Source organism: Medicago truncatula, chromosome 2 (assembly GCF_003473485.1).
Source record: "Medicago truncatula cultivar Jemalong A17 chromosome 2, MtrunA17r5.0-ANR, whole genome shotgun sequence".
NCBI classification, from domain to species: domain Eukaryota; kingdom Viridiplantae; phylum Streptophyta; class Magnoliopsida; order Fabales; family Fabaceae; genus Medicago; species Medicago truncatula.
In genome coordinates, this window is record NC_053043.1 from 13,041,890 (window position 1) to 13,067,521 (window position 25,632).

At 34.5% G+C, this 25,632-nt stretch overlaps 3 protein-coding genes across 3 annotated transcripts; 1 reads left to right on the top strand and 2 right to left on the bottom strand.

Moving 5' to 3' along the window:
• Positions 1-531: 531 nt before the first annotated feature.
• On the top strand, positions 532-3,883 carry LOC11408792 (huntingtin-interacting protein K). The gene is made up of 3 exons (XM_003594683.4): positions 532-807; positions 3,296-3,362; positions 3,448-3,883. The coding sequence occupies exons 1-3, from the start codon at positions 623-625 to the stop codon at positions 3,526-3,528; spliced, it is 333 nt and encodes a 110-aa protein (XP_003594731.1). The 5' UTR covers positions 532-622; the 3' UTR covers positions 3,529-3,883.
• Positions 3,884-5,115: 1,232 nt separating this feature from the next.
• On the bottom strand, positions 5,116-11,874 carry LOC11420023 (probable serine/threonine-protein kinase DDB_G0267686). The gene is made up of 13 exons (XM_003594684.4): positions 11,357-11,874; positions 10,244-10,658; positions 9,476-10,151; positions 9,001-9,041; positions 8,669-8,737; positions 7,215-7,315; positions 7,012-7,090; positions 6,829-6,927; positions 6,665-6,733; positions 6,506-6,555; positions 6,324-6,405; positions 5,995-6,089; positions 5,116-5,759 (listed from the first exon to the last, which is right to left on the bottom strand). The coding sequence occupies exons 1-13, from the start codon at positions 11,686-11,688 to the stop codon at positions 5,633-5,635; spliced, it is 2,235 nt and encodes a 744-aa protein (XP_003594732.1). The 5' UTR covers positions 11,689-11,874; the 3' UTR covers positions 5,116-5,632.
• Positions 11,875-16,606: 4,732 nt separating this feature from the next.
• LOC11420025 (phytochrome B-2) lies at positions 16,607-23,917 on the bottom strand. Its single transcript, XM_024776229.2, has 4 exons — positions 21,628-23,917; positions 20,042-20,849; positions 18,536-18,829; positions 16,607-17,527 (listed from the first exon to the last, which is right to left on the bottom strand). The coding sequence occupies exons 1-4, from the start codon at positions 23,762-23,764 to the stop codon at positions 17,308-17,310; spliced, it is 3,459 nt and encodes a 1,152-aa protein (XP_024631997.1). The 5' UTR covers positions 23,765-23,917; the 3' UTR covers positions 16,607-17,307.
• Positions 23,918-25,632: the final 1,715 nt, after the last annotated feature.

Here is a 25,632-nt window from a genome sequence, read left to right on the forward strand (position 1 = left end):
TTTGGAGAATAATTTTGTTTCACAATACATGTCTCTTTCAAGTTTCAATGCAATATTAATTATTGTCTTCTCAATAATACCCTTAAATATTTATTGTAGAGAGAGAAAAAATAGAATAAAATAATAAATGGTTAAGGGTATTATAGAAAATATACACATAATTTCATCAAAAATAACAAAATTTATTTGGTTTCTTGGTTAGTGCAATTTCTCCAAAATGGACATGTATTTTGAAACGGAGGGAGTATCACTTTTAATTTTCTTAATTCCCGTTATTTTTTCAAAAGGACCCTACAATTAGGGACGGAGGTAGTAAATTTTTTGTCTCTCATCTTTAACAAGAAAAAAAAAACAATTTTAGCTCTATATTTTGAGACACATGCAATCTTCTCAACAAATTTTAATCCCTTATGTTTTAGTTAGGGGTTAAAATTGCTAATTTTTTTTGTTGAGAGGCTAAAATTGTATATTTTTAAAAGTTAGAGGGTTAAAATGCATTTAAACCTTAATATATCGCTGCAGCATTATAAAAACACAATCCTCCTCGCAGTGTAGTTTAGCGTTTCTGAAATTTTCTAGGGCAAAAGAACGGAATCAGAAGTTGTAAAGAGGAAGAAGAAAAATGGAAGGTGGAGACGAAGGAGTGGAGATGGTGGTTGATTCCAAAGACATGCAACAGCAGAGTAAAGCCTTCGACAAACTCACTGACCGCGTTGAAGATCGCCAGCTTGATTCAACTCGTGTTCAAGAAGCTATGGCTTCCATTGCTGCTTCCGCTGAAGCTGATTGGAATGCTATGCGTTTGAGGTAAACAAAAATTAACATGATTGAGTTTTTCTTTGTGGGTTTTTGATGTATTGTGATTCTGTGTGAAATTTTGGGAGAATGAGGTTTTTAGTTATTGGGAATTAGAGGGGGTGTAGTTTTTTGGGGGTGGGGGTGTAGGATGAACTTTTATAAGTTTGAAATAAACGTTTAATTTCGTAAAGATTAATTTTTTTTCTATATAAGGGTAATTTGTGTTAGATTAGATGTTAAGTTGGAGGGTTGGGAGAAAAATTAAGTGAAAATGTAGAGATGTAAAGGTAAGGGTTGGAAACACAATATTCCAACCTAATGCCCAGTTTGGATGAAGAACTAAATAATTAAACCATGTATCTTATATATGCTTATGCATAAGCTATTTCTATAAAAAATGATAAAATTAAGTCAAATGTGTTCTTGAGTCGAGGGTTTATGAAAATAAGCTTGAAACATATTATGGACATGTCATACGTTTTTTTTTTTATAAGCTCTTTCGAACAGTGTCATGTCATGGCTCGTAAGTGTTTATGTCAGTAGATAAACTCAAATAAGCCAGTTCGAACAGAACCTAAGTACAATAAGTGTATGGAATGCAATTCTGACTTAAAATATGGAAATTAGAGGAGCATATATAATGCTGTAATTCATCGCTTTTAGTACCTTGGATCCTTCATCCAAAGTTATGAAAAGATAGTGGAAGATGTAAACAATAGGATGTAAGCAGAATTGATAAAAAGGAGGAATGTGTCATGTGTAATACTAATAAGCAACTTAAAAGTACCACTCAAAGTAACCTTGAGGAAAATTTTACCGCACAGCTATAAGAATTGTAATGCTGCATAAACAATACTGGTATGGATGGTATACAACCAACAAGGAAATTTAGTGCTGTAGAGATGAGAATCTTGTGTTGGATTGGTGTCTACAAAGATAAATAGGAATATAAAGTTTAATGATTAGAGAGAGTAGCCTTCATTGTAGAAAACATGGCAGAGTCCCATCTTAGGCTGTCTGGCATGTGAGTAAGAAATAAAGGGAATCCAAGTATAGTGATTTAGAGGTAAACAATTTATCTTTAAATTTGATGCAGGGAAGGGATTTATGGTATCAGGTAATCTATGTAGCCGACCCACCTTGTGAAAAACCGGTGTGGTTGTTGCAAATAGATTTTGAGATAAATTGCTAATTTTTGAATTTGGGGTTAAATTACACATAGAATAAAGATGATGAAAGACCATTAGGCCTTTTGGTTTGATGGGTTTATTCACTGGGTAATAAAGTTGATTTGGTTGAAGGTGGCACAAGCACAATTAAAATGCTGGGGATAGGATCTAAGTAGAGTGGATCAAATGGGGGAATGTTTCATGTGTAATAAGAAACTTAGAAGTACCATTCAAACCTGAAGGAAAATTTACTGCTCAGCTACAAGATTTGTATGTAATATTGCATGGAATTGAATATTGGATGGTATACAACCAACAAGAAAATTTAGTGCTGTAAAGATGAGAATCTTATAACGGATTGGTGGCTACGCAGAAAAATATGGGCATAGAAGTTGAATGATTAGAGAGAGATAAGGTAGCTCATATTGTAGAAAACATGTTAGAGTCTCGGTCTTAGGTGCTTTGGGCATGTGCGGAGGAAACCTGTATAAGCAATGGTTAGGAGTGTTGAGAAGATAGTAGGGAGTCATACAGTAAGAGATAGAGGAAGTCCATTAAATTGTTGGTCAATCCATAGAGATTTAGAGGTAAATAGGTTGTCTTCGGACATGGTACGTGGCAGGCATTATGGCATCTTTTAATTTATATAGCCGATCTTATACTTAGATCTTTATTTAGTATCATTTTCTCTTTTCCCCACCCTAAAAACTGCCCCAGTTTTCAACTTGTGTATTTAATCTGAAATGTCTAAAAGCATAGGAGGTGCCTTTGTTCTTATTTTGATATTTTCACAATTCATTTGCACAACAAAGATAGATACTTGTAGCTGATTACACTTTTTAATGTTTAATAACTAAGTTTGCTTTCCTTTGCATTGTAATGATGTACCTTTTTATGTTCTGGTATTATATGTTGTATTACTTGTTCAGTTCTGAAGGTTTAATTTTAGGGTCATGCTAACTTGTGCTCTTAGGGCACATGTTAAGCAATCCAAAAGTAGAATTATTCTCTGAAATTTTGTGCATTCAATTTATTACGAACTTTTTTTTTTTTTGAAGGACAATTTATTACAAACTTAAAAATTAAATTCAATACACACATTCCAATAAAAAGTTACTATATTTGAATCATTAACTTGTGCCTTAAGGGCACAAGTTAGCTTTTCCCTTAATTTTAACATGAGTGAAACATGATTATATATTTAAAAAATGTCCCCTGAAGTTATTTATAGAATTCAAAGCTCCACTGTCACTCCTGTTTTGCCTGTATTTGTAAATTTGTTTTCCTTGTCTCTCTAAACTGTGGTATGTATTTTGCTTGAATCATAGGGAGAAAGAATTAGCTGCTGTTAAGATAAATGCAGCAGATGTTGATATAATTGCAAACGAACTAGAGGTAACTTCTTCAACAGATTGTACCGAAATCTATCTAGAAATTTACTTACATTCCAATCAATTAACATACTTTTCTTATATAACAGTTGGACAAAAAGGTGGCTGAAAGGACCTTGCGTGAGCATAAAGGTGATGCAGTTGCTGCCATTCGTCATTTGCTTCACTAGTGTGGTAGAAACAAACAAGGGCCAATGTTTCAGAATGTGATTTATTTTAGCTTATATTTATTGTTTTGCATTGAAATTTGAACCTCAAGTGTATACTATGATATGTTATGAGATGATATGATAGTTCATTGGAAATCTGAACTATGTTATTGACTTTGTAATAACCCCCATCCCCTCAAATTTTCTGGTCCAAAAGAAGTTCATATTATCTTAATGGTGAAACATGGTGCTTCATGAAGATCATCATGTTTCTCATCTATGTGTGCTTGCTTGTTGGACATGTAGTTTGTCACCATCATACCAGCTTGTACTAATTTCCACTCAAATGTGACAGCCTTCCACGGTTTTGTCATTCCATATTGTGTTGCTTGTTGGGCAATCCAACTATTTTGTTACTTGCTGTGATAAAATCTCAAACCATGGTACTTCCTTGGCAACTATTCTTGGAGCATAGAAACGCACGTTAGATCAGCATTTTTTTGACTAAAGCCTCTTGGAGTATACGCTTTGAGAGGCCTTTTTTCAGAACATGAGGGGCAAAAAAAGCAATCATCCCCTTGTCTAATGCTTGAAAATTTTTGCAGCATGTTTATTTTTAAGCCAATAAATTATAAAGCTTACCAAACATAGCTATTTTTTATGCTAAAATATACTGTCAAAAAACGGCCTATTTTTTTTAAGCTCTGTATTTTTACCAACTCATTTGATCTCTATAATGTGATAGTATAGTATTATTGTAGATAACATAAGATTGTACTTTGTGCTAAATAGTATTACACATCAAAGTTCAAAACGGATGTGGTGGGATAGCTGAACTGGTTTGATTAATGTAACAACTAATTATTTGCTATTAAATTTTTCAAAAACAAAAAACATTTGCTATTAAAAAAAAATATTCTCTTCAAAAATATCCTCTTTTTTTTTTAAAAAAAAAAAAAAAAAATCCTCTTTAATAACACTTAGAATTTAAAATAACCATAATCATATCGATCCTTCTGATTTTTTTGTTGTTGTTACATTGATCCTCATTTCATCAAATTTTTATGCAAGTTAATCTTTTTATCGGTTTTTCTATTAGTTGCATTATCATGCATGTCATGGCACCTTTAATTGACGGAAGATATTGTGCACATGAAGTCCATCTTAATTGTTGGCACGTAATTACCGTTGTAACAATAATGGAACCGTTACTAACCTCATTCACAGGTTTTGGCTTTTAACTCAGCCCCAACTAGTTATCATCATATTATAAAATTCCAATTTCAGATTCAGATGATGCAACCTGGATTTGACATTGCTCCTCCCAGCATCTGGCAACATCCGCCGCCGCTGGCCACTGATGACTACGAAGATGTCCTTAGTCATACTCTCATGTCAGCATTTTAAAGTATAGGACGGACGCGAGCTACTTACGTGTCAACTTTAGCCAGTGCCAGGTATATATTGATTATCTGAGTAACATCAATCAATGTAGTACACTAGATCATACTGTTATTATCCAGTACACTATACATCATATTGTTATTATCGATGAAAGTATGAAACTGTCATGGTAGTTAAATATATAGAAAATAAACAAATTAGCAGTGTCTATCACAATAGTTATTATTCCTAGCAATTGATTTAACTGCATACACTTGTGTTCTACAGCACAGCAATAAAAATCCTAACAAAATGAATCAGGAACCTCTTCAAGTTATTGTGGATAATCCAACAAGGATAATGGAACTAAAAAGTGTCAGTTCTATGTAACAAAATGAAAGCTCTTTTGTTTTCTTTACCTTTGTTTTCTTCTTCTACCTTTTGTACAATTAAAAGTGGTACAAACATTTTCCATATAAAATTACATTACAATGAAAAATAATAATAAGAAACTCATTCACAAGACTCCAAACATAGAGCAGCACTATTAAGTTTACGATCTATGGTAACACAAAATAACTACAATAGTTTGGCAAGATTTAATGTTGTGGAGCTTCAAGACCAGCTGTTTGTACCAACTCATCTTCTCATGAGGAATGAGTTTGTAAGATATGTGCAAAAGAATCCTTATACATCAGCCGCCGCGAGTGACAAAAAGAAAAAACTCTCAAAGATGGATCAGCTAGGACTCTTTTTGAGTCTTTTCCCCACCAGCAGATCTGGCTGCTTGGAACTGAATGGCATACCGTCTCTGAAGTTCTTTAAGCCTTTCCAGAAGTTCCTGGAATGTTGGTCGGAGAGCCGGATCACTGATGGTAAGAGTCAGAGTTGCAAGTTAATAGCATATTATGACAAATAATGTTTAATATGAAAAGTAAGTGAAGTTGGTCTTTAAATAAGTATCCATTGAAAGAAATGTGAAAATCCATGTTAAGTATTTTTCATTTTTTTCTCCAAAGGTTGATAAGATTTGTGTTTGGAAATTAAGAGCAGTGAGAAAAATATTAAAATTTAGAAAAATAACAGAGTTTCAAGAAATCGTACGTATGCCAACAACTCTCGATTATAGAAGCCCACTGTGGATCAATATCTTCCGGAATTTCTAGCCGGTGGTTCATAAATCCTACAGCTCCAATAACCTGCAAAAATTAGAGAAAATGTCGTTAATATATGTACCAGCTAAGCTCAAAACAGACAGTGAAACATAATAACAGGCATTTGGAACCTGAGATGACAATAAAAACTGCCACGTTATAATGATCCATTTTGCAGCGGTTTTTCATTTAATACACTTAACTATTACATCACTTTGTGCATCGATTTAATTTTATAAATTTCTGTGGTTCATGTACACATGAAAGTGAAAACATTACCTGCATTGCATTGAGAGTATCCCAAGGGATTTTTTCTGTTGCAAGTTCCCACATTATCACCCCAAAGCTGTAAACGTCGGACCTGAATTTCCCAAGCAGCAAAAATAGATATCCAAAGTGGAATTTTAGTAACAATACAAAATAGAGAGATAGAGCAATTGAGGGTATAAAAGCATACACACTTCTCATTTGAGGGTTCGTTACGGAGAACTTCTGGTGCCATCCATTGAGGCTACAAAGCAGAAAAATGCGAGGAGAATCAGTAAGATATTTTCACACGCCGGCAATTTAAAGGGACTAATTTCAAACAGATCTAGTAAGACATAAAAATATAAGCCTACCGTTCCTTTTCCAGTCTTAGTCTCGAGATAGGTTTCATGTTTGATACGTGAAAGACCAAAATCACCAACCTGTTCAGCTTAGATATGAATAAGTGTATCTATGTAGAAAAAAATGCTATAATTCAACATATGGAGAATTGAAAGAAAAGTGACAAGTGGGAGACCTTCACAGTCCAATTCTTGTCAACTAGAAGATTTGAAGTCTTTAAATCTCGATGGATGATTGGAGGGTTACAATGATGAAGATAATTCACACCTCGTGCCTGCAGAAATAATAAACATCAGCGCCATAAGAATGGATATCTATCTATGAGATTTTGTTAATAACTCAGTTTAAAATCACTCACAATATCTACGGCCATGTGAACTCGTCGTCTCCAATCAGGTTTGGACGTGTTTCTCTGAAGCAAACGAAATAAGCTTCCGCTGAATTGATAAAAACACACAAATGAATGCAACAGCTATCAGCACAAATCAAAATTGAGGAATATGGCACAATAAATGAGAATCAAAATGCTCATGACATATCAAAATTAAGTTCAGGACAAACCGTGGGAGAAACTCTGTTACAATGCATAGACGCTGAGGTGAAGTCACTGCGCCCATAAAGAGAAGAATATTTGGATGGCGAAGTCTTTTCATGAGAGACACCTTTACACAGAGTATATACTCAAATCAATGTTACACAAAGTAATCAAAGAGAAAAGTACAAGGGCTATGGAACAAGTTCATGTTTGTTACGCATATAGCTCTACATTGGCCATATATATTCTAAGATATCAATGTTACACAAACGATATACTCTATATGTCGCTCCATTATTATTAATATGAATTCGGTATCCCTCCAATTATGAAACAAAACAGTTTTAATTTACTACAACACATCTACGTAAATGAAGATTTTGATTGAAGTAGATGAGTGTATGACAAGACCAGAGGCTATCTCTGGGTAGCATGAATGAAGATTTTATCAATCTATTTTGGCTAAGCGAACACAATTTTTTTGCTTAACAAACCTATCATAATTCCTAAACACAATTTTGAAACGATACCTAAACACAATTTAATACACAAAAATAGCAGCACAATTTAAAATTGATTGATGGTCTAATTCACAAAGTTCACAACACAGCACACAAAGGGAGCACAATAAGTTCAAAGTTGATGGTCAAATTGAAAAACAACAGGGTTCAAAATAACTAAAGAGTGAAGGAAGGTGGATTTAGCTCGGTAGGGCTACGTTTCAGCTCATCAAAGTCGGGTTCATCTAACTCTTTCGCATGTTGGGTTCACTGCAAACCTGCAACAATGAGTTTGCTAGTTTTCTTAGGTTTATGACTTCATTTATGCTACAATTATGAGGTTAATGTTTTTTTTTCACTATGGAGCCTTATCATTCACCTATTGCATTTTGGGATTTTTGGCATGTCTGGGAGGAAATAACCATATTACACTATGCTTGCCCAATAGTCCTCAATCTCATGATTCGATGCGAGTCAATACAAGTCTATGTGAGTGAGTCTACTTGAGCTTACAGAGAAACAGCTTCGTAAGAAAGTTAGCTCAATTTCGTCCAGTGTTACCGATTGTGGATGGAGAACAATAGCAGTAGCCCAACTTAATGACACAATCTAACGAGTATAGAAGGTCGACCGGACTGAGTTCACATCACATATGTGGATAGGTATCATACAATGATAAAAGCAAACAAACTTTGACATCCATCAGACATGTGGATAGGTATAAGACAGTGATAAAAGCAATACATATTATGAAGAAGGAAAAATATATATAAATAGATAGATGATTCCACTGAAAACCTTATCATAATAAAAGTGAAAGCTTCAACATTCCATTATGTTTTGTCAATTTCTCTCTCTCACAGGTACCTTAGCACCCATAGCAATTTTTTATTTAAATGTAAGCTGACTACCTCATCTTAGTAACATTAAAATTTAGTCGATTTCCAAACATAAGCAAATTAGACTACCGGAGAGCGCACCTCTTGTCTGAAGGACTGTATAACATCTTCTGAATATTCTTGCTTTGAGAAAACCTTAACAGCAACATCCTGCAGAAAGATGAATATAAGCTGAAATCAGAATAGCAGTAGCTAATTTTAGTTTACATTTGTCATATACATTAAACAGTGTTCAATTTTACACATTAAAGGACTTTGGTATACTGATAATTCAAGCAGCGGCATAACAGTTTTACAGTATATCTGAAAAACTTATGTTAAACCTTAAGTTCTGATAAATTGCTTGGTATAATATCCTCTATGATAACAAATGAACTTAAAACCAGAAATCAAAGTTCGAGAAAAGAACATACTGATCCATACCACAGAGCATGATATACAGTTCCACAAGAACCTGCAAAGCAACAATAGAAGGTTAACAAAAAACATATATAGCACACCAATGTATGATAACCATTGATGACTCAATATTTGGGTTTTGCAAGCACAGAGTCAAATATCAGGACTCTTAAACAAGAAGAAAAATTAAAAATAAGAACTTGAAGTACATCTAATATGTCAAGATTCCTTAAACATGTTTTTGGTATATCTGTGGATACAATAAAAGCTCAAGGACCATTTTCTTCCCATGTTTCTTGAAAATGATTTTTTTTTTTCTAGCTTGTCATCCATCTTCTCTATCACAATTGTTCACTACATGAGTCTTCCATCTCACCGTTAGAAATATAAAATGAACATAAATTTTAGAAAATGAAAACTGAAAATGTTATCAAAAAATAAATGGGTCGATTTTCTCAAGCATGCCACTTCATTTTAAAACATAATTACCTTGCCCAATTGACTCTCCAATCGTCAGGTCCTCCCACAAAATTTCATAATCTAGACAATCACTGTCTACATCCACTCTATTATTGGCAGCAGAACTGCTGCCACTACCACTCCCACAGCTGCTAGTACTACTTGTGCTGTTCGCATTGAAGGAGGACCAGGATCCTGTAGCTTCATTTTGAACAGGTTGATAACTTTCAACGGCCCGGCTTTCCGGAGGCTTCAATCCAGAAGACGCATTCTTCTGGTTAGCTGGTTCTTTATCTTGATCACCCTGCAACCAAGGCCAAGAAACACGAACATTCTTTGCCTCGGATTCTTCCCGGTCATTTGTTTTCCATGGCCATGACATAGTTTTCTTTTGAATCCATGCTTCTGCCCTAGAAGTTATGATTTTGTGTATAGGTTTTTCTTCACTTTCATCACCAGAGTTTCTCATAGTTTTCCCTTGGGATCTCTCTTCGGCGCGAGAGAATGAACCAAAAGGAGTTGGAGGCACCTCTCCTGCGGGAGTGCTAGCTCCACTGGAATTACCACCATCCTCTCTCTGGTCAGAATGACCATAGTCTGAGAAACCGTGCTCAGAATGATGACTTTCGCTGCTCCCTCCTTCTCCATTAACATTATTTTCTCGAGTCCGGATTTTAGACTTGACTTTGTTACTCACCTTTGTAGCCTGTTTTAATAATTACAACAAAATCAAGACACACCAAGCTAAAATATACCCTAAAAACATAAACAAAAAAAAACACAAGCACAAATACTAACCAAATTTGAGATCTTAGAAGCTAGAGCATTTTGAAGTGGCTGCTCTGGATCAAGACCAAGTTTATTTGTAATAGCAATTCTAGGAAAATTAACACCTGAATCTTTTTCTTCATTCTTCCTAGCTGAAAAAGGAACTATGTTCTCAAGGAAAGGTCTTGAATCACTTGTGACACAAATGACACCAACCAAACTTCCATCATCATCATAGAAAGGTGTATCGGTTGCAACAACTACAAACCTATCCCCTATCTTATTCTTAACAGGGAATTGACCAGTCCAACTCTCTCCCATTTTCACACGGTTGAATATATCGTTAGCTATATCAAATTCACTAGGGTCTACAAGCACTTCAATCCCATCGAGACCAAGAACTTCTTCTGCTGTATAACCATATAGATTTTCAGCACTAGGGTTCCTGCAAAATTATCATCATCATCATCACAATCACAAACATACAAACTAAACCCAGAAACCCTCTATTTAACAACACAAAAAGATCACTTTTTTAATGTAGATTTGCAACAAAATGTAACACCCCACATAACCAAATAGATTTTAACCCCTTGGATTCCTACAAAATGATCATCATCACAATCACACAAACTAAACCCTAAAAACCCTTTTTCTAAAAACTGAAAAAGATCAACTTTTTTAATGTAGATTTGCAACAAATGAAACTCACAAATGGTTTCCTCCCAAATGATCATCACAATCACAAAACCTACACCCAAAAACCCTTTTTTTAACAACAAATAGAAAGATAATTTTTTTTATGTAGATTTGCCACAAATGGAAACACCCCACACATAACCAAATATAGATTTTAACCACTTGGATTCTTGCAAAATGATCATCATCATAATCAAACAAACTAAACCCTAAAACCCTTTTACTTAAACAACAAAAGGATCATTTCTTTTAATGTAGATTTGCAACAAAATTAAACACCCCACATACAAAATGATCATCACAAATTCACAATCACATAAACTAAAACCTAAAACCCTTTGGTTAAAATAACAAAAAAGATCATTTCTTTAATGCAGATTTACAAAAAAAAGAAACCAACCCACATAACAAAAAATCAAAAACCATCAAAAAATATCAACTAACCAGTATATAATACGACATTGAAGATCCAAAATATGAACAGAATGACCAATTGATTGCAAAATATTGAGATACTTGCCACCACCATTTTGAGGATCATGACTACTACGGCTTTCTCTTTGAAGAGGTGAAGAACATCCTTTACTACTTGCAGAAGCAGCAGAAGAAGCAGATGAAGCAGAAGCACCTAACCTTGAACGTTGTGGTGAAACTGAGTGAGACCTTCTACGTTGAGAAAGCTTCAGCTTTGACATTTCTTGCTTGAGATGAACTTGACCAGCTTCTAGTCTTTCTATCTTCTTCAAAAGCTCTGCTTCTGGTTCTGGAGATTCCATTTTTGAAGAATATGAATAATAAAGATTGATGAAAAGTTTCAAAGATTGAGAATTTATTGCAAAGATTCAAAGAAGATGAAGAAGAAGAACAAGAAGAGAATAGATATGATATGGTTTGTAAAAAAGGGTCAACAAGGTTTTGTTTGTGTTCGGTTTCTTTTTTTCTTAATTTTGTTTCTTTGTTTGTTTGTTTATTGTTTTTTGAGATGGTGGCTTTTGTGAAAAAATCACCCATATTAAAATACATTTTAGATTCTTTTTGTCTACTCCAATATATCTTCTATTTTTTTTTTTAAATATTTTTTTTTTTTGTGTATTTTATTTGTTTGTAAATGAAATGACAATCACTATCTACAATCTACACATTCAGTAATGGTATTTTGAATTCTTCACTTGAGTTGATTTGGTGGTATTAACTTATAATTTGATAATGTGTCTCTCTCTTCAAAGTCTTATGTCTGATTATCTCCGTACTAATTTGGATAAAAATTTATTTTCTTAGAAAAAAATGGTATTTTGAATTCAACTTAATTGAGCTAGAATTTACAGAGATTATTACGTGTCTTTTCTATTGTTTGTTAATAAGTAATAAATGAGGTAGTTTATGAACACAAAAAGGAAGAAAAAAAAAATCTAATGAATTCAGAGATGTTGGGTAAATGTATAATTTTTTTTTTAAGGAGGGTAAATGTATAATATTATATAACTTCAAGTACTTTTAATCAAATAAAGAGAAAAGCTTAAGGCACAAGTTAATTAATTAAATATACTCGTAGAATGCGCAAAACTTGAGAGAATTTTATATTTTTGGGTTCCTTAACAAGTGTCCTAAAAGTAGAAGTTAACATGACTCTTGAATAAAATAGTTTTTTTATCGTATGCAAATTTGCACGTAGCAAGTTTTTTTTTTTTTTTTTTTGACAAAAGTAAGTTTCTTTTTTTCTTTTTAAAACTTGTGCATTTTACATTAAATATATAACTTTTAATTAATTTTTTGAAGAAGCTAAATTAGCCTACCTAAATTGGAACTGCGGAGAATCGAACATGAATCTTCGAGGAGGAGCACACTTGCAGGTCTCAATCCAATACCACTAGGCCAACCCAAGAGGGCTAGATAACAAAATGAGAAGGTGTTCATTAACATACCACACTTAATTGTAAAAGACAAAAAAAATCATTCTCTTTCTTTAAAAACAAGTGAAGACAGAAGGGCAAAATTGTAATCTAAATTAATTACTAAAATATTCCTACTTTCCCTTTTCATTTTCCGCTGCTTTATCCTATCCTATTTCCATCCAAAAGCCCACAAGTTGGAATTATTTTATTTTTTTTAAAAGAAGTTGGAATTAATTTTGTACTAACATCAATCATATATGAGTAATAATGTTTCCAAATACTTCTTAAAAAAAACAATGCTTCCAAATAAAATAAAATAAATTAGATTGAGTTAAATAAAAAAGCTTATGTTCGTAAAAAAAAAAAAAAAAGTATTACATCAGTGACGATTAACAGGAACACAAATTTTATTTTTAAAAGTCCAAGCCATTTGTACCAAAACATAAGTCAAAAAGTCACAAGAAATTTTTTTCATTCTTTACACAAACAACAAAATGTTCGGTTGACAGCAAGAGAGAGAAAAGGAATGTGTGTATGTGATGAAATGTCTTTAAGAGTTATATGCATTCAATCACTAACGAAGAAAGATAATGATTTTTTTGTCTTTTACAACTAGGTGTGGTATGCGAATGAACACCTTCTCATTTATGGGTGGGTGGTCTCTAGCATTACCCATATATATATTTATTTATGAGAACAATTAAACCAAAACCAATTTCATTGGACTTAACTCATAAGACGTGCTTTCATTTATCCTCTTCAATAACTTTCTCTGCTGCTAACATTGCTTCAACCTCTTTGGTCTTTATCCCTTTTAAGTCAATCTCAAAAGCACTTATAGAATATTCGAATTGTTGAATTCATGAACTCACTGATTAAAAAGGTTGATGCTGCTATTCAGGGTTGGCAAAAGGAACTCAACCCTATAGAAGAAAAGAGGAGTGATCTTCTTAAGAAGATCCCACTGGCTAATGAGGCTAAAACTGGGGATCCGAACTTGAGCTACTTGAGAACAATGTTGGAGGATGTTGAAGGCTAATCGATGTTGGTTGGATTGGATTATAAACTTTGTTTTGTTTCTATTATGAATATTTGGTATTTTCATTTTTGTAGCTTTTGATTTGGTATTTTAATCATGGTTTATAAACTTTGATTTGTTTCTATTATGGACCATTATCTTTGTCTGTAGTAGTACTTTGTATTTAATTCCTTATAAATAGCGATTTCTCTTTAGTTAAAAAAATATTAAATGATGTTTTGTATATAAAATAAAATTTTATTTAACAGAAACAATACATTGATGTTTATATATGTTGAAAATAATCATAAGTTTCTAATATTTTATCATATCGACTTCCTCATATATGTATATAAAATTTGTTTCTGCAAGATCTCAAGTCAACCACTAGACCAACCTCAAATGGATTATATCATTGATGTTTTTATTTTACCAATTGCTCTTTTTTTTTTTCCTTTCCTTTATCCAAATCCTATATGTAGAAAAAGTTGGCATTGCTGTAAAGTTTCCATGGCCAGAAAGTGGCTGAGAAATAAAAATGGTAATTGGTCATTCAGATAACGTTAGATCATGTCCCATGTACGACTAGATAACACAAACCAGCAACACTTTTTCTTTTTATCTTTTTGGATCAATTACACTTTAGCCTTTAGGAAGTGTATGAATTAATTTGCACATGTCTACACTAATTTTCACTTGGAAATCTATGTAAATAGATGTATAAATATATTTTTTTTAACAAAGATGTTAAAAGAATGTTAACTAGCATAAAATTGTTATCTATTTAAGGCCATGCATGTGTCTGTTTATCAAAAAAATACTATACATGTATCTTCTTTATGGTAGCTACTAGCTAGCTGGTGGTGATGGAAAATGGTGAAGCAACAATTATCTGACATGATGTGGCCATATATCTTCATCAAAAAAAGACATAAAAGTTTTCTTGAACTGAATAATTAATTCCACTTGAACCAATAAGGGTGATTGAAAGATAAGCATCTTAACATAGTACTAGTATCATCTCAATGTGAAGAAGCTTTTGGGGAGCCAATTATGGTTTACCACCAAATAATTAATTCCATTATTTAACCAGATAAAACTGACACAGAATCTTTACATATAGTACTAGTAAGTTTTCCTAAACTAGACTATAGAAGTAGTGTTGAAATGTACTCAACCTATGTTACACAAAAACATCACATTTAATACTTTTCAATGTCAGTGCAACGTTGGAAAGTGTACTTCCTAAAATTCAGACACAGACACACGTGTCAGTTGGATATAATAGGTGTATTTTTCAGAGACCATTACAAGACTAAATTAATCAATCATTCACGACTAGTAATATTAAGCTCTGTACAACCAATTCTCAACTTAGGACATGAGGAAACTAACATTATAGAGGCCAAGGTAGATGCTGACACCTAGGCTATAGATGCACAAAACTACAAGGATGGTATTGAGCATTTAAATCTTTTCAAATAATTTCAGAGGCCAACATCAAGTCCTGCATATGGATGGATGGTGATCAATGGAAATCACTTGTTTTGATACATTTGCTTAGAGGCAATGAATCACAGAAACCCTTGAATTGGGCGTGCTTTACGCGTCGGTGTCTGACATTCATATGATAAGTGTTGAATAATTTAAAATGATCTAAATTTTTTATTTTATTTTTTACTTCGACATATTTTAGACCAATGTTATCGGTGGTGAACCACGGCAGAAAGCTAAAAATCCAACATATGGCGCCATCATATCCGAGTATGGCGTCATGATGCCGCCATCCTTCACAAAATTGGCCATGGTGGAAAACCAAAACCCCACCATCCATATCCACCATGGCCAATATTTAACAACACTGTATTGGACACTCCTCAAACACATCAATAGACTCATCTACGGTGAAAATGGACCCCTGAAAAATAGAACACGAAAGGTTTTCAAACTACTTCTAATAGTGTTTTGATAATTGAAAAAATTGTACATATACACATATTTCCACATACAAACATCCTCTACCGTATTCAAGGATGATGGTTAATGGGTGAGTTAAATGTCTTCGATTTAATTGCATTATTTTCAGTTTTTCGGTAGGGATAGAGATGAAGGTGAAATACCAAGGGATCTTGTTTTATAATTTATTTTAATATAAAATAAATTACTCAATTTAAATACATAATTTCATTTTCAATTTTGATATTCTATAAATGTTCATATAAGTGTCGGGTGTCGATGTCCTATATTTTTAACATTAGGAGTGTTGTCGTGTCTGTACTACATAGCTTAGAGATGCAGAATCATCTTGAGAGTTCACAGAGCAAGTAGGAATCCATGCTTGGTTCCAATTTGTTAAAAATCTTTAAAGGACCAATACAGAATTATTTTTCTGGCAAAAATGTTTCCTATTTGGTCTTTCATCATGCATAAGGAGACCTAAACTTCTGTGATAGAACTTTCTTATCCTTTCATATTAAGTTAGAAAATAGGAAAAAAAATAAAACACAACATTCAACCAATAATTGTCATTTTTGAAAGGAAACCAAGGAACAAATAGTAAATACCGCTCAAATTTTCAAGCATGTTAAATCTCCAATTAACAGCAACTGCTTAGGAGTTCTCTAAGGACACTCATCTCACTCCTTAATGTTTTCTGTACTAGCAGCTGTGACTAATTCATCTTTCAATGTAACCTTGCCTAGTACTATAAGACTCTTGCCATGCATGATCTAGGAAAGGACTCAAACCCCTAACATACAGATAAAATTAGTCCAAACTCAGAAGTCAGTTCCAATGTGACCATCTACTATTTCATTTATCAATGTGCAGAGTATGAACACTCACAGAGTAACAGTGAGTGGGTTACATATTATTGTTTATTCAGTGAAGCTAGTTTTCACCACATTCCAAACACTACAGGATAACCTAGCTTTGACTACAGATAAGGAAGGGCTGTACAGTGATGGCGAAATAAATCAGGTAGGGAACAGATCTTGGCATACAGATTTTACAATTATTTGCGAACTAGGAAAAACATGATATAAGCAGTTACTTTCAGTACAGAGGATAAAGCTGGAGACGGATGCAGTTCAGTCCAACCATGGAGTGGAGTCCATTACAGCTGCTAATGATGTACACATTTTCTTGAAATTTGTCGCTGGACACCCACTTGGCCATGAAGTGCACACATATCGGCGATCTCTGCCATAACATTATCAGGAAAATTTCAGGTTACATTTAGCTACAAATCAACAGCTCCTCTCATGTTGTACCGAACAAGTTTTGTCAGGGTGCAAAACAACAATCTAATTGGCTAGTAAAATTTTATGTAATTGGGAAAAGTGACCGAATCAGCCTGTTCAAATGGTTGTACCCTAAGTTGTCTTGTTAGGTGAGCACGAGCTGAGTATACATATGGCAAGAAACTATCTAACGGTCAACATGAGTAATAGGGCTCGGACTTTAATATTACAGTTTCAAAATTCCTAATTAACATTTTTTAAGCTTCTCCGCGTCACAGGTAGTTCAAGAACAACTAAAAAGTAGCACCGTTCTGCCTCCCTGACATACTGGACTTCGCCATTCATTAACTTTATAATCTTCCTGCTCATGCTCAGCCCTAAACCTTCTTGAGTCACCCACTTACTGTTATGGAACATGTCTTGAATCAATTCAGGCGGAAGACCTTCACCAGGACATACCATCCTTCACAATAAAAAATGGAAATAAAACACTATTAGATATGGTTCAGATATGAATAAATACCAATGATAATTCTATGGTATTTGGGAGATTATAGCATAATAATAAGGGAATGCACGTGATGTATTATTATTGATACAGGAAAGTAACTGCAGAAAAGTAATCAACCTCTAGGAATCAGAGAGCCTAGTCTCTCCCAAACCAACCCACATACAAAATACCCAATGCCCCCTCTTTCCCTATCAGAATATATTTATAATTCTGACTACCTAGCAGTTATATGGAAGTTTGGCAGATAGTAGTTACTGCAGATGTAACAGTTACTATTTAATATATTAAATACAATTTACTAATATTATATAACTTCTGCCCTTAGGAGTTCTATTACTAGCAAACACAATCCCTGAAACTGTATCCATTTGAAAGTAGTACTTGTTTGTTTAGTGAGAGTTGAATATATATAGAAAAGCACCCATATTTTGGCACTAAATTACAAGTGAAAATATATACATCCAAGAATTAGAATATATTTCCAATTTGGAAAGAAAGAATTTTGTCAAGCGACCAAAAGGGAAGTTAATAAAACAACTCTTTTAAGGTTCTTCTAGAGAGTATTAAAAGTACAGAAAAACTCTATCCAGTAACCTGCAAAGTTCAGGATAACAATATATACAGGTTTAAAATATTCAAATATCACATAATTTATATTCCACACCGAGGGGTGCTAGGAACTCTCTCTTTTCAACACTCACTCTCCAACTGGATTAAACCCAAGTGGGTCTCACCACTTTATGTGGGACTTATTTCCAAAGTGTTGGACCCACATTGAGTTTGCCCAATAAGACAGGGAGTGTTGGAAAGAGGGTGTTCCTAGCGCTCACCTTCCACATTTACTAAGACTGGATTTGAACCTGAGGTTCTTATAAAGGCTGTAATTGTCATATCTAAGTGTACACCACTTACTTGAGGAAAAAAAAAAATGGAAATGACTTGAAAGTTATGCCTGCATACCTAAATTCAGCATGCAGAAGAGTGAGTCCATCTGAAATTTGTTTTATTCTTGGAAATACATGAATCTCTACCCAACCATCTGGAGATGGTGCATAGCGCACCACATTCATTAAGAAATCTGCCAAGACTTGTTGAATCCTCAATTGATCACCGTAAACAGCCAATGCCTTGATTTCCTCAGGAATATCACGAATCAACTGTAAATTTCTTTCTCTTAGCAATAACATTACTTGGCTAACAACTGCATTTATGACATTCTCGAGCAAGAATTCCCGCTTTTCAAGCTCCAGGGACCTAAATAAAAAAGAAAATATATACATGAATCTTGCCTTCCTCTAAGTTTAAAATGACATTAAAGCAAGGGTGCACGCTAAGGATAACATAGAAAAGGACACAAAACATGAGAGGATCAACCAATTAGAAAAGTATGGTAAACAGGGAAAGAATTGATGTTTGATATGCACTTCACATATGTTCATCATAAAACCTACATATCCTAGCCAGAAGGAACTACATATGTTCATCATAGAGGTAAATTGAGATTGATTCACATCATTGTCAATCATGTAAAACCAGGTATTTTGATAGCTACAGATAATCAAGATATGGTAAATGTTGCTGTTTGTTATCAAATCAAGAAAAAACTTCACTTGATAAACAGAGATACAGACAAAGTCAGTCAGAAAGAGCTTCTAAAATAAACGACCTTCTTGTACTACCTTGTGTTTGCTGCATAAGGTAAATTTCACACTTTGGGAGAAGAAGAGAATAATAATAGCATAAGGGCAAATTCTTAAAAACATCATTAGCTGTGATTCTTTAAACTCTGTTAGATGAACGATATGAAAAGGACAGAAAGCTACAAATGAACTAATTAAATGAGGAATGCTAGCAACACTCACTTTTCAACACTCTCTTTCTCACTCACTCTTTCATTGGATGAAATCAATGTATGTCCCACCACTTTGTATGGATTCTATTTCCGAAGTGTAGACCCACAATGATTTAAACCAATAAGAGAGTGAGTATTAGAGAGAGTGTTCAAAAGAGAGTGTTGCTAGCACTTCTCCTAATTAGATCAAACATACATGATTAAAACAAGGTAAAGTTTGTGTAACTAAAATTCGAAACAGGAAATGGAAATAGAAAATATTTCTCTGGTATTCTTCCACTATATGTGTAAGAATATCCGACAAACAAATCATAAACATCTAGTATTGGAAATAATCACAACTTTACATGGTCATTTTGGTTCTAGGACTGTGCGGCAACAATGTCCAACCCTATTCTTCCTACCCTAATCCGATGTGAAAGTACCATTTATTTTAATTTAAAATCTGGAGTTGTGTAACATAGCTTTGAATTGTTAGTCTGTAGTTCGTCATGCTTCAAGCCTAGGAGGCTTTCACATGAATGATGCTGGATTTATATAAACCAAATTATATAACTCTAACATTGCCTGCTAGAACAATCAAAATATTTTAAATGATTGCTAAGAAAACTCACCCGTTATCGATGATGTCAAGATCAATGTCCCGTATTATCTTTAACATTTGCTTCTCACAAGCAACACTAGTCTCAAGGAGCTGCTTTTGTTCATCAGTCAGGCATGTAGACTCCAGAAGAGAGTTTGTAAAGCGTATGCCACTCAAGGGATTCTTTACTTCTTGACAAATATAAGCTAACTCTTTCATCCTAGCAAAGCAACTACTATCCTGTTGTCTCTGGACCGTAAGAGCCTGTTGAAGTTCAGGACTCACAATTTGCAAAAAGCAAAAAGCACCAATGATCTGACCATCCATGTTAACCCTCTTATTTGCGGTCAAGAAAGTCTGCACAAACTTTCCATGTCTGTCAACAAATGAAAATGGGAATTTGTCCGTGTCTTGTCCACCAAGTGCATTGTGCAATACAATCATGAATTTTGTCATAGCATCTGAACCCTTCAACTGACAGAAACTACCAAAAACCTCTCCCACCAACAGTTTGCCAATTACATCTGTACGGCTCCAACCGCTGAGCTTTTCCATAGCATTGTTCCACTCTAAGCAACATGTGTTATCATCCGATGCAAAAATGGGAGGGATCAATGCATTTGGACTATGTACAATAGCCTTGTAGTCACCTTGTATGTTAATGAATTTGTCCATGACAACTTTTTGACCAGTAACATCCTGACCAACAAAGCACACTCCAACTATATTATTTGTATAATCCTTGCTGGAGCAAGCATTCACCACTATAAAAACTGCCTTATTTTGATTCCCCGGGCCAAACGTCCTCATTTTTATTTCAACATTCTTATCTTCTTCACCTGTACTAAATTAAATTCAAGTTATGCAATTGTACCACCAGTTACCAATATCTTACTTTTACTAGAGCCAAACTAGACATTCTATAGCAGTGGGCAGCAGTTTACTTCAAAGCTCAATGACATTAAATCTGCTTGAATAGAGAGTAGGTGGAAAATAGGTAAGCCAAAGATGGAGGAATGTGAAATGGTTTTTAACTGAAGTTAGGTTCCAAAGAGAAAATATTCATTTTATTTTCCAACATCTCATACTTATGTTATACCGAACAAGTGTAAGGTGATTTACATTCCCAACTTTCCACCTTCCCACATACTCGTACTCAACCCGTGCAGACCATAAAGCCCAACCATCATGAAATCTGGATTGGATTGGCTTATTTTATTTTCTTCTACCTTTTCCATTTTTATAAGCATGGCATGGTTACACAGTTGAAATATATGCCCGAATTTCAGTCATTACTGAATTACCAATGACTATGACTCAGACAATTCATAGCATGATTGTGCATCCATTCATTTGTGGTCGGGAATTCGGAAAAATCGTCATTCATTTTATTAGAAAAAATTGCTTTGAGGTAGACTTTGTGAGTATTAGTTACAGTCAAAGTATTCATCTAACCTTCTAAATTCTACCCATCATGTTTGTGAATTACAGATAGGAAGGACTCGACAAAACATGGAAGAACAATATGAATATGATCTTCCTAATAATAATAGTTTAATCAGAGTTCTCCTGACAAATAAACCCAATGAATGGGAACCATAAATTTAGAAAGAATACCTTTCAAAGCATGAGAAAGAAGCTTGTCTACAGTTTCTTGAGACTCCTTATACACAAGATCATGAAGCAAAGACTTCCCCATAGCATCCTCTACCAGAAGTCCCGTCAATTCAGAAACCTTTGCATTCCACCCATTGATGCGGCCATTGACATCAACAGCAAATATGGGAGCGGTTGCAGTTTCTATCAACCTAACCATTTCTCTAGCCACAGAACTCAGTTCATCCACCCCTTGCAGCTCTAGTTCTGCCATATGGGTATGCACAACAGCCTTTGAATCGTTATTCTCAGCTTCCTTAAACGAGTCTCGCAGGATAAGCTGCAAGGAGTGAATTGCATCCATTTCTGCATTGTCCCACTGCATACTACGGCTCTTCACCACTTCTAAAAAGGCCTTGAAGGAAGAACGAGGATGCATTCTCTGCCCATCATCTTTATCCTCCGGGTGATGCTTTGCACCACCCCATTTAATCTCTTTTGCCGTATGCGATCTGAACCAGAAAAGAAAATCCTTTTCAGTGATATACGCAACAGCCATCCCACAAACCGCGTCCCCAAGAGAAGCAGCCCCGGGATAACCAGCATCAGCCAAACTATCAGTACTCAAACCCGTCGAATCACCATGAAAGGCCAACAACCACTCTATAATATCCCTTATCTGAGACTCCGTCGGGGTAACACCCAACGGGTAGTAGTTTCCCTGATAAAACAAAGCAGCCCCATTACACTTAACCAAGTCCATAATACTAGGACTCTGAGTAACAATCCCAGTAGGAGAATCCCTAAGCAACATATCACACAACAGAGTCTGCGTCCTCAAAACCCGCTTCTCCAACGACTGTGCGGCTAACTGAAGCTCCATATTCAACTGAAGCCCAAAAGCCTGCATTAGAAACTCACAAGCATACCTAAGAGGAAAAGGAATACACCTAGCAGAAGTATGATGACAAACAACAAGACCCCAAAGCCTCATAGAATTTCTTCCAGTACCACCAATCCCAACACCATCTTCATCATTCCCATTAATAATAACAGCCATAGCCAACGAAGCAATCGACCCCATATTCGCCATATACTGAGCATGACAACCATGAGGAGCACGAAGCGTACTCCCCACCAAACAAACTGGCTGCACAAGCGCCTCGTCTTGAAAAACCCTAACAGGAGAAGCATTACAATCCACAATCATCCTAACCCTATTCTGCTTAAACAAAAACCTCGACGCCTGTGGTATATCAGTAGCAGGATAATGCAAACCAATATACGGCTCCAAATCAATCCTCTTACTCTCAGCAACAACCTCACCATGCTCATCCTCATGAAACTTATAAACCATAACCCTATCATAACCAGTCAATTCCCTAACACTCTCAACAACAGCATCACATAAAACCTTAACATCACCACCAGGAAGTGATTGAAGCTGAGAAATGGCGCGTACAGCCAATTTCTGAGACTGTACCGCACCAGCAATGGAAAGAGCAGGATCCTCAGATCTTGCAGGTTCCAAATCAATAACAACACCAACATCAATCCTATGAAGAATACCATAAAAAGGCTTCCCAGTAGATCTAGAATGAATCCAAATAGGATTCATAAGACTAATCTCTCGAGCCGCGAAGGCTTTCTCAAGTAAAACACCACTAGAATGAGTAAAAAGTGACCTCACATCGGTACCTATATTAAAACCTGAGGACGATGACTCATCATCGTCCTCAAGTGAAGGTACCGATTGAGGAGTAATACCAAGCATATCACGTGCGTTCTCGCTATAAGCCAGAACGCGAAAAGAAGGTTCATCAACAGCGATCATTGAACCAAAAGGTTGAATAAAACCGCCACGTTGGATTTTGGCTAAGTAAGCAGTGATCTGTTGTTCAGGTACGGATTGAGAGTGGGCAGCTGTAGTAAGACGGATGGATTGAGAGTAATCGAAAGAGTCGCCGGATTGTTCGAAAACGGCGTGGAGACGTGCGTCTTCAGTGTATTGTGCAATTGCTTTTTTCATTGATTTGTTGTTGTTGTTGTTTTGTTGTTCAGGTTCTTTTGTAGTAGTGATTTGAAGTTGGTGGCGTCGTTGAGAACTTGAGGAGGATGTATTAGGTTCTGTTTTTTCTCCTCTACTAGTTGAAGCCATTTAGTTTTGAAGATGAAATTGGAAATTGGAAAGAGAAAAATTGACGTGGTTGTTTATGTGGATGAAAATAGAAGGGTGAGAGTGAAGGGAAGGGAGTGTAGCTTTTGGTTCTGTGATGTCGATAGGCTTCGTGTCTGGTATGTATGTACGGCGGCAAGTAATCTCTACATAATATAATATAAAGTCAAGGATTAGATTATTAGTTCGTTATAATTTCACTAACTTAGTATAACGTATTTTTAGGTGTTTGTCTTAATTAATACAAATGCTAACTCATAACGGTAACTTTTCTTCACAAACACGTAAATAGGTTAAATGCATTTTATGAGTATTATTATTATTATTTTTTATTTTTTTTATGAAAATAAACGATATTCATTTATTTACATTGATATTATACAAATTTAAAGTCGTTAAAAATAAAAAAGATGAATGCGAATAAACTCGCAACATCAATGCTAAAAGCATAAAACGACGGAGTATCTATGTCTACAAATATGATTATATTCAAGTCTTTAGAATACCCATGCATTTTGATCTAAAACATTTGTGAAATCAAAATCATTGATGGAATTTGCACTTCTCAAAGCTAATCTTTCAACTAGAATCAAATAAACATTGCACTAAGACGAGAAATCATTAAACACATCACACAAAGACAGAAAATCAAACTAAATAGTCATGCAAAGACGGCGAAATCACAAGAACAAATGAAAGAAAACTAAAAATATGTGGAAATTTCTTATGTAACTAAAAAAAGAAGGAAAAACAATTCAGATGAGTGATTTTGAGTCAAAATTGATCTTAACTAAATTAGTCCACTCATATTGACACCGGTGGAATCGAACTTGAGACCTTAAGGAGGAGCACACTCCCAGGTCCCAAGTCAATACCACTAGACCAACTCAAGCGGGTTATTTATGTGACATTTTTTTTGTTTTGGTGGTGGTTGAGATTCGAACCCTGAATCTTGCATATATTATACATTGTCTTTACAAACTAAGCTAAGCTCATAGGGACAATTGTATAAAATAGATGATATGTGGTGGAGGGTAAAATATAATGAGTAATGATATTTGTATGTAATGACAGCTTTGACGACAACCTTAGTTTTATCTGTTTTTATTGGTCAAAAACAATGAAGAGAGAAAAAAGAAGAGAGAGAATAATAACATCATGTGACTATGAGATAGAAAGCTGTTTAAAATTATCAAAAAATAATTGTACAAATATCATTTTTCAAATATAATTCACTCAGATGACAATCTACCAAATTACTTTTAATGCCAAAATTTGATATCATGAATGTCTAAAAGAGAAGAATATATAAATTACAAATTTAAAATCTAAAAAAAATACAAAAAGTAAATTGGAATTCATTCAAACGATAGATGAAAAAGTGCATCTAATTGAAAATATACTATACTTATCTTAACGTAGTGGCGGAGCCCTTCATGGGCTGGGGTGGGCCGTAGAAAAATTAAAAAATCAACGATTATAGGTCTAATTTGCGAGATTTTATGCAATTTTGTATCGGTTTTATGTTTTGGTTGATCCAAATTCCTACAAATTGGTGTAGTGGCCCACCCGAAAATTTAAATAATTCAATTATAGGTCTATTTTGTAAGATTTTATACAAATTTATGTCGGTTTTAGGTTTCGGTTGATTCAAATTTCCGCAAATTGGTGTAGTGGTCCACCCGAAAAATTTAAATAATTCAATTATAGGTCTAATTTATGAGACTTTAAACAATTTTTCAATAGTTAATTTTAGTGGCCCACCCTAACATTTTTTTCTGGCTCCGCCACTGCTTAACGTTATTTTTTGTGGTGTTATAAAGTAACTAGACAAAACAAAAAGGAAAAAG

What these genes read in the sequence shown, in the direction of transcription:
- LOC11420025 (XM_024776229.2), bottom strand. Translation starts at nt 23,764, where the DNA reads ATGGCTTCAACTAGTAGAGGAGAAAAAACAGAACCTAATACATCCTCC. An exon ending in CTTGACATCATCGATAACGG is followed by an intron (nt 18,830 to 20,041) that starts GTGAGTTTTCTT and finishes TTTTTTATTTAG; the next exon opens with GTCCCTGGAGCTTGAAAAGC. An exon ending in CTTCTGCATGCTGAATTTAG is followed by an intron (nt 17,528 to 18,535) that starts GTATGCAGGCAT and finishes TTTATTGTGAAG; the next exon opens with GATGGTATGTCCTGGTGAAG.
- LOC11408792 (XM_003594683.4), top strand. Translation starts at nt 623, where the DNA reads ATGGAAGGTGGAGACGAAGGAGTGGAGATGGTGGTTGATTCCAAAGAC. An exon ending in TGGAATGCTATGCGTTTGAG is followed by an intron (nt 808 to 3,295) that starts GTAAACAAAAAT and finishes CTTGAATCATAG; the next exon opens with GGAGAAAGAATTAGCTGCTG. An exon ending in TAATTGCAAACGAACTAGAG is followed by an intron (nt 3,363 to 3,447) that starts GTAACTTCTTCA and finishes CTTATATAACAG; the next exon opens with TTGGACAAAAAGGTGGCTGA.
- LOC11420023 (XM_003594684.4), bottom strand. Translation starts at nt 11,688, where the DNA reads ATGGAATCTCCAGAACCAGAAGCAGAGCTTTTGAAGAAGATAGAAAGA. An exon ending in CTTCTAAGATCTCAAATTTG is followed by an intron (nt 10,152 to 10,243) that starts GTTAGTATTTGT and finishes TTATTAAAACAG; the next exon opens with GCTACAAAGGTGAGTAACAA. An exon ending in TGGAGAGTCAATTGGGCAAG is followed by an intron (nt 9,042 to 9,475) that starts GTAATTATGTTT and finishes GTTGCTTTGCAG; the next exon opens with GTTCTTGTGGAACTGTATAT.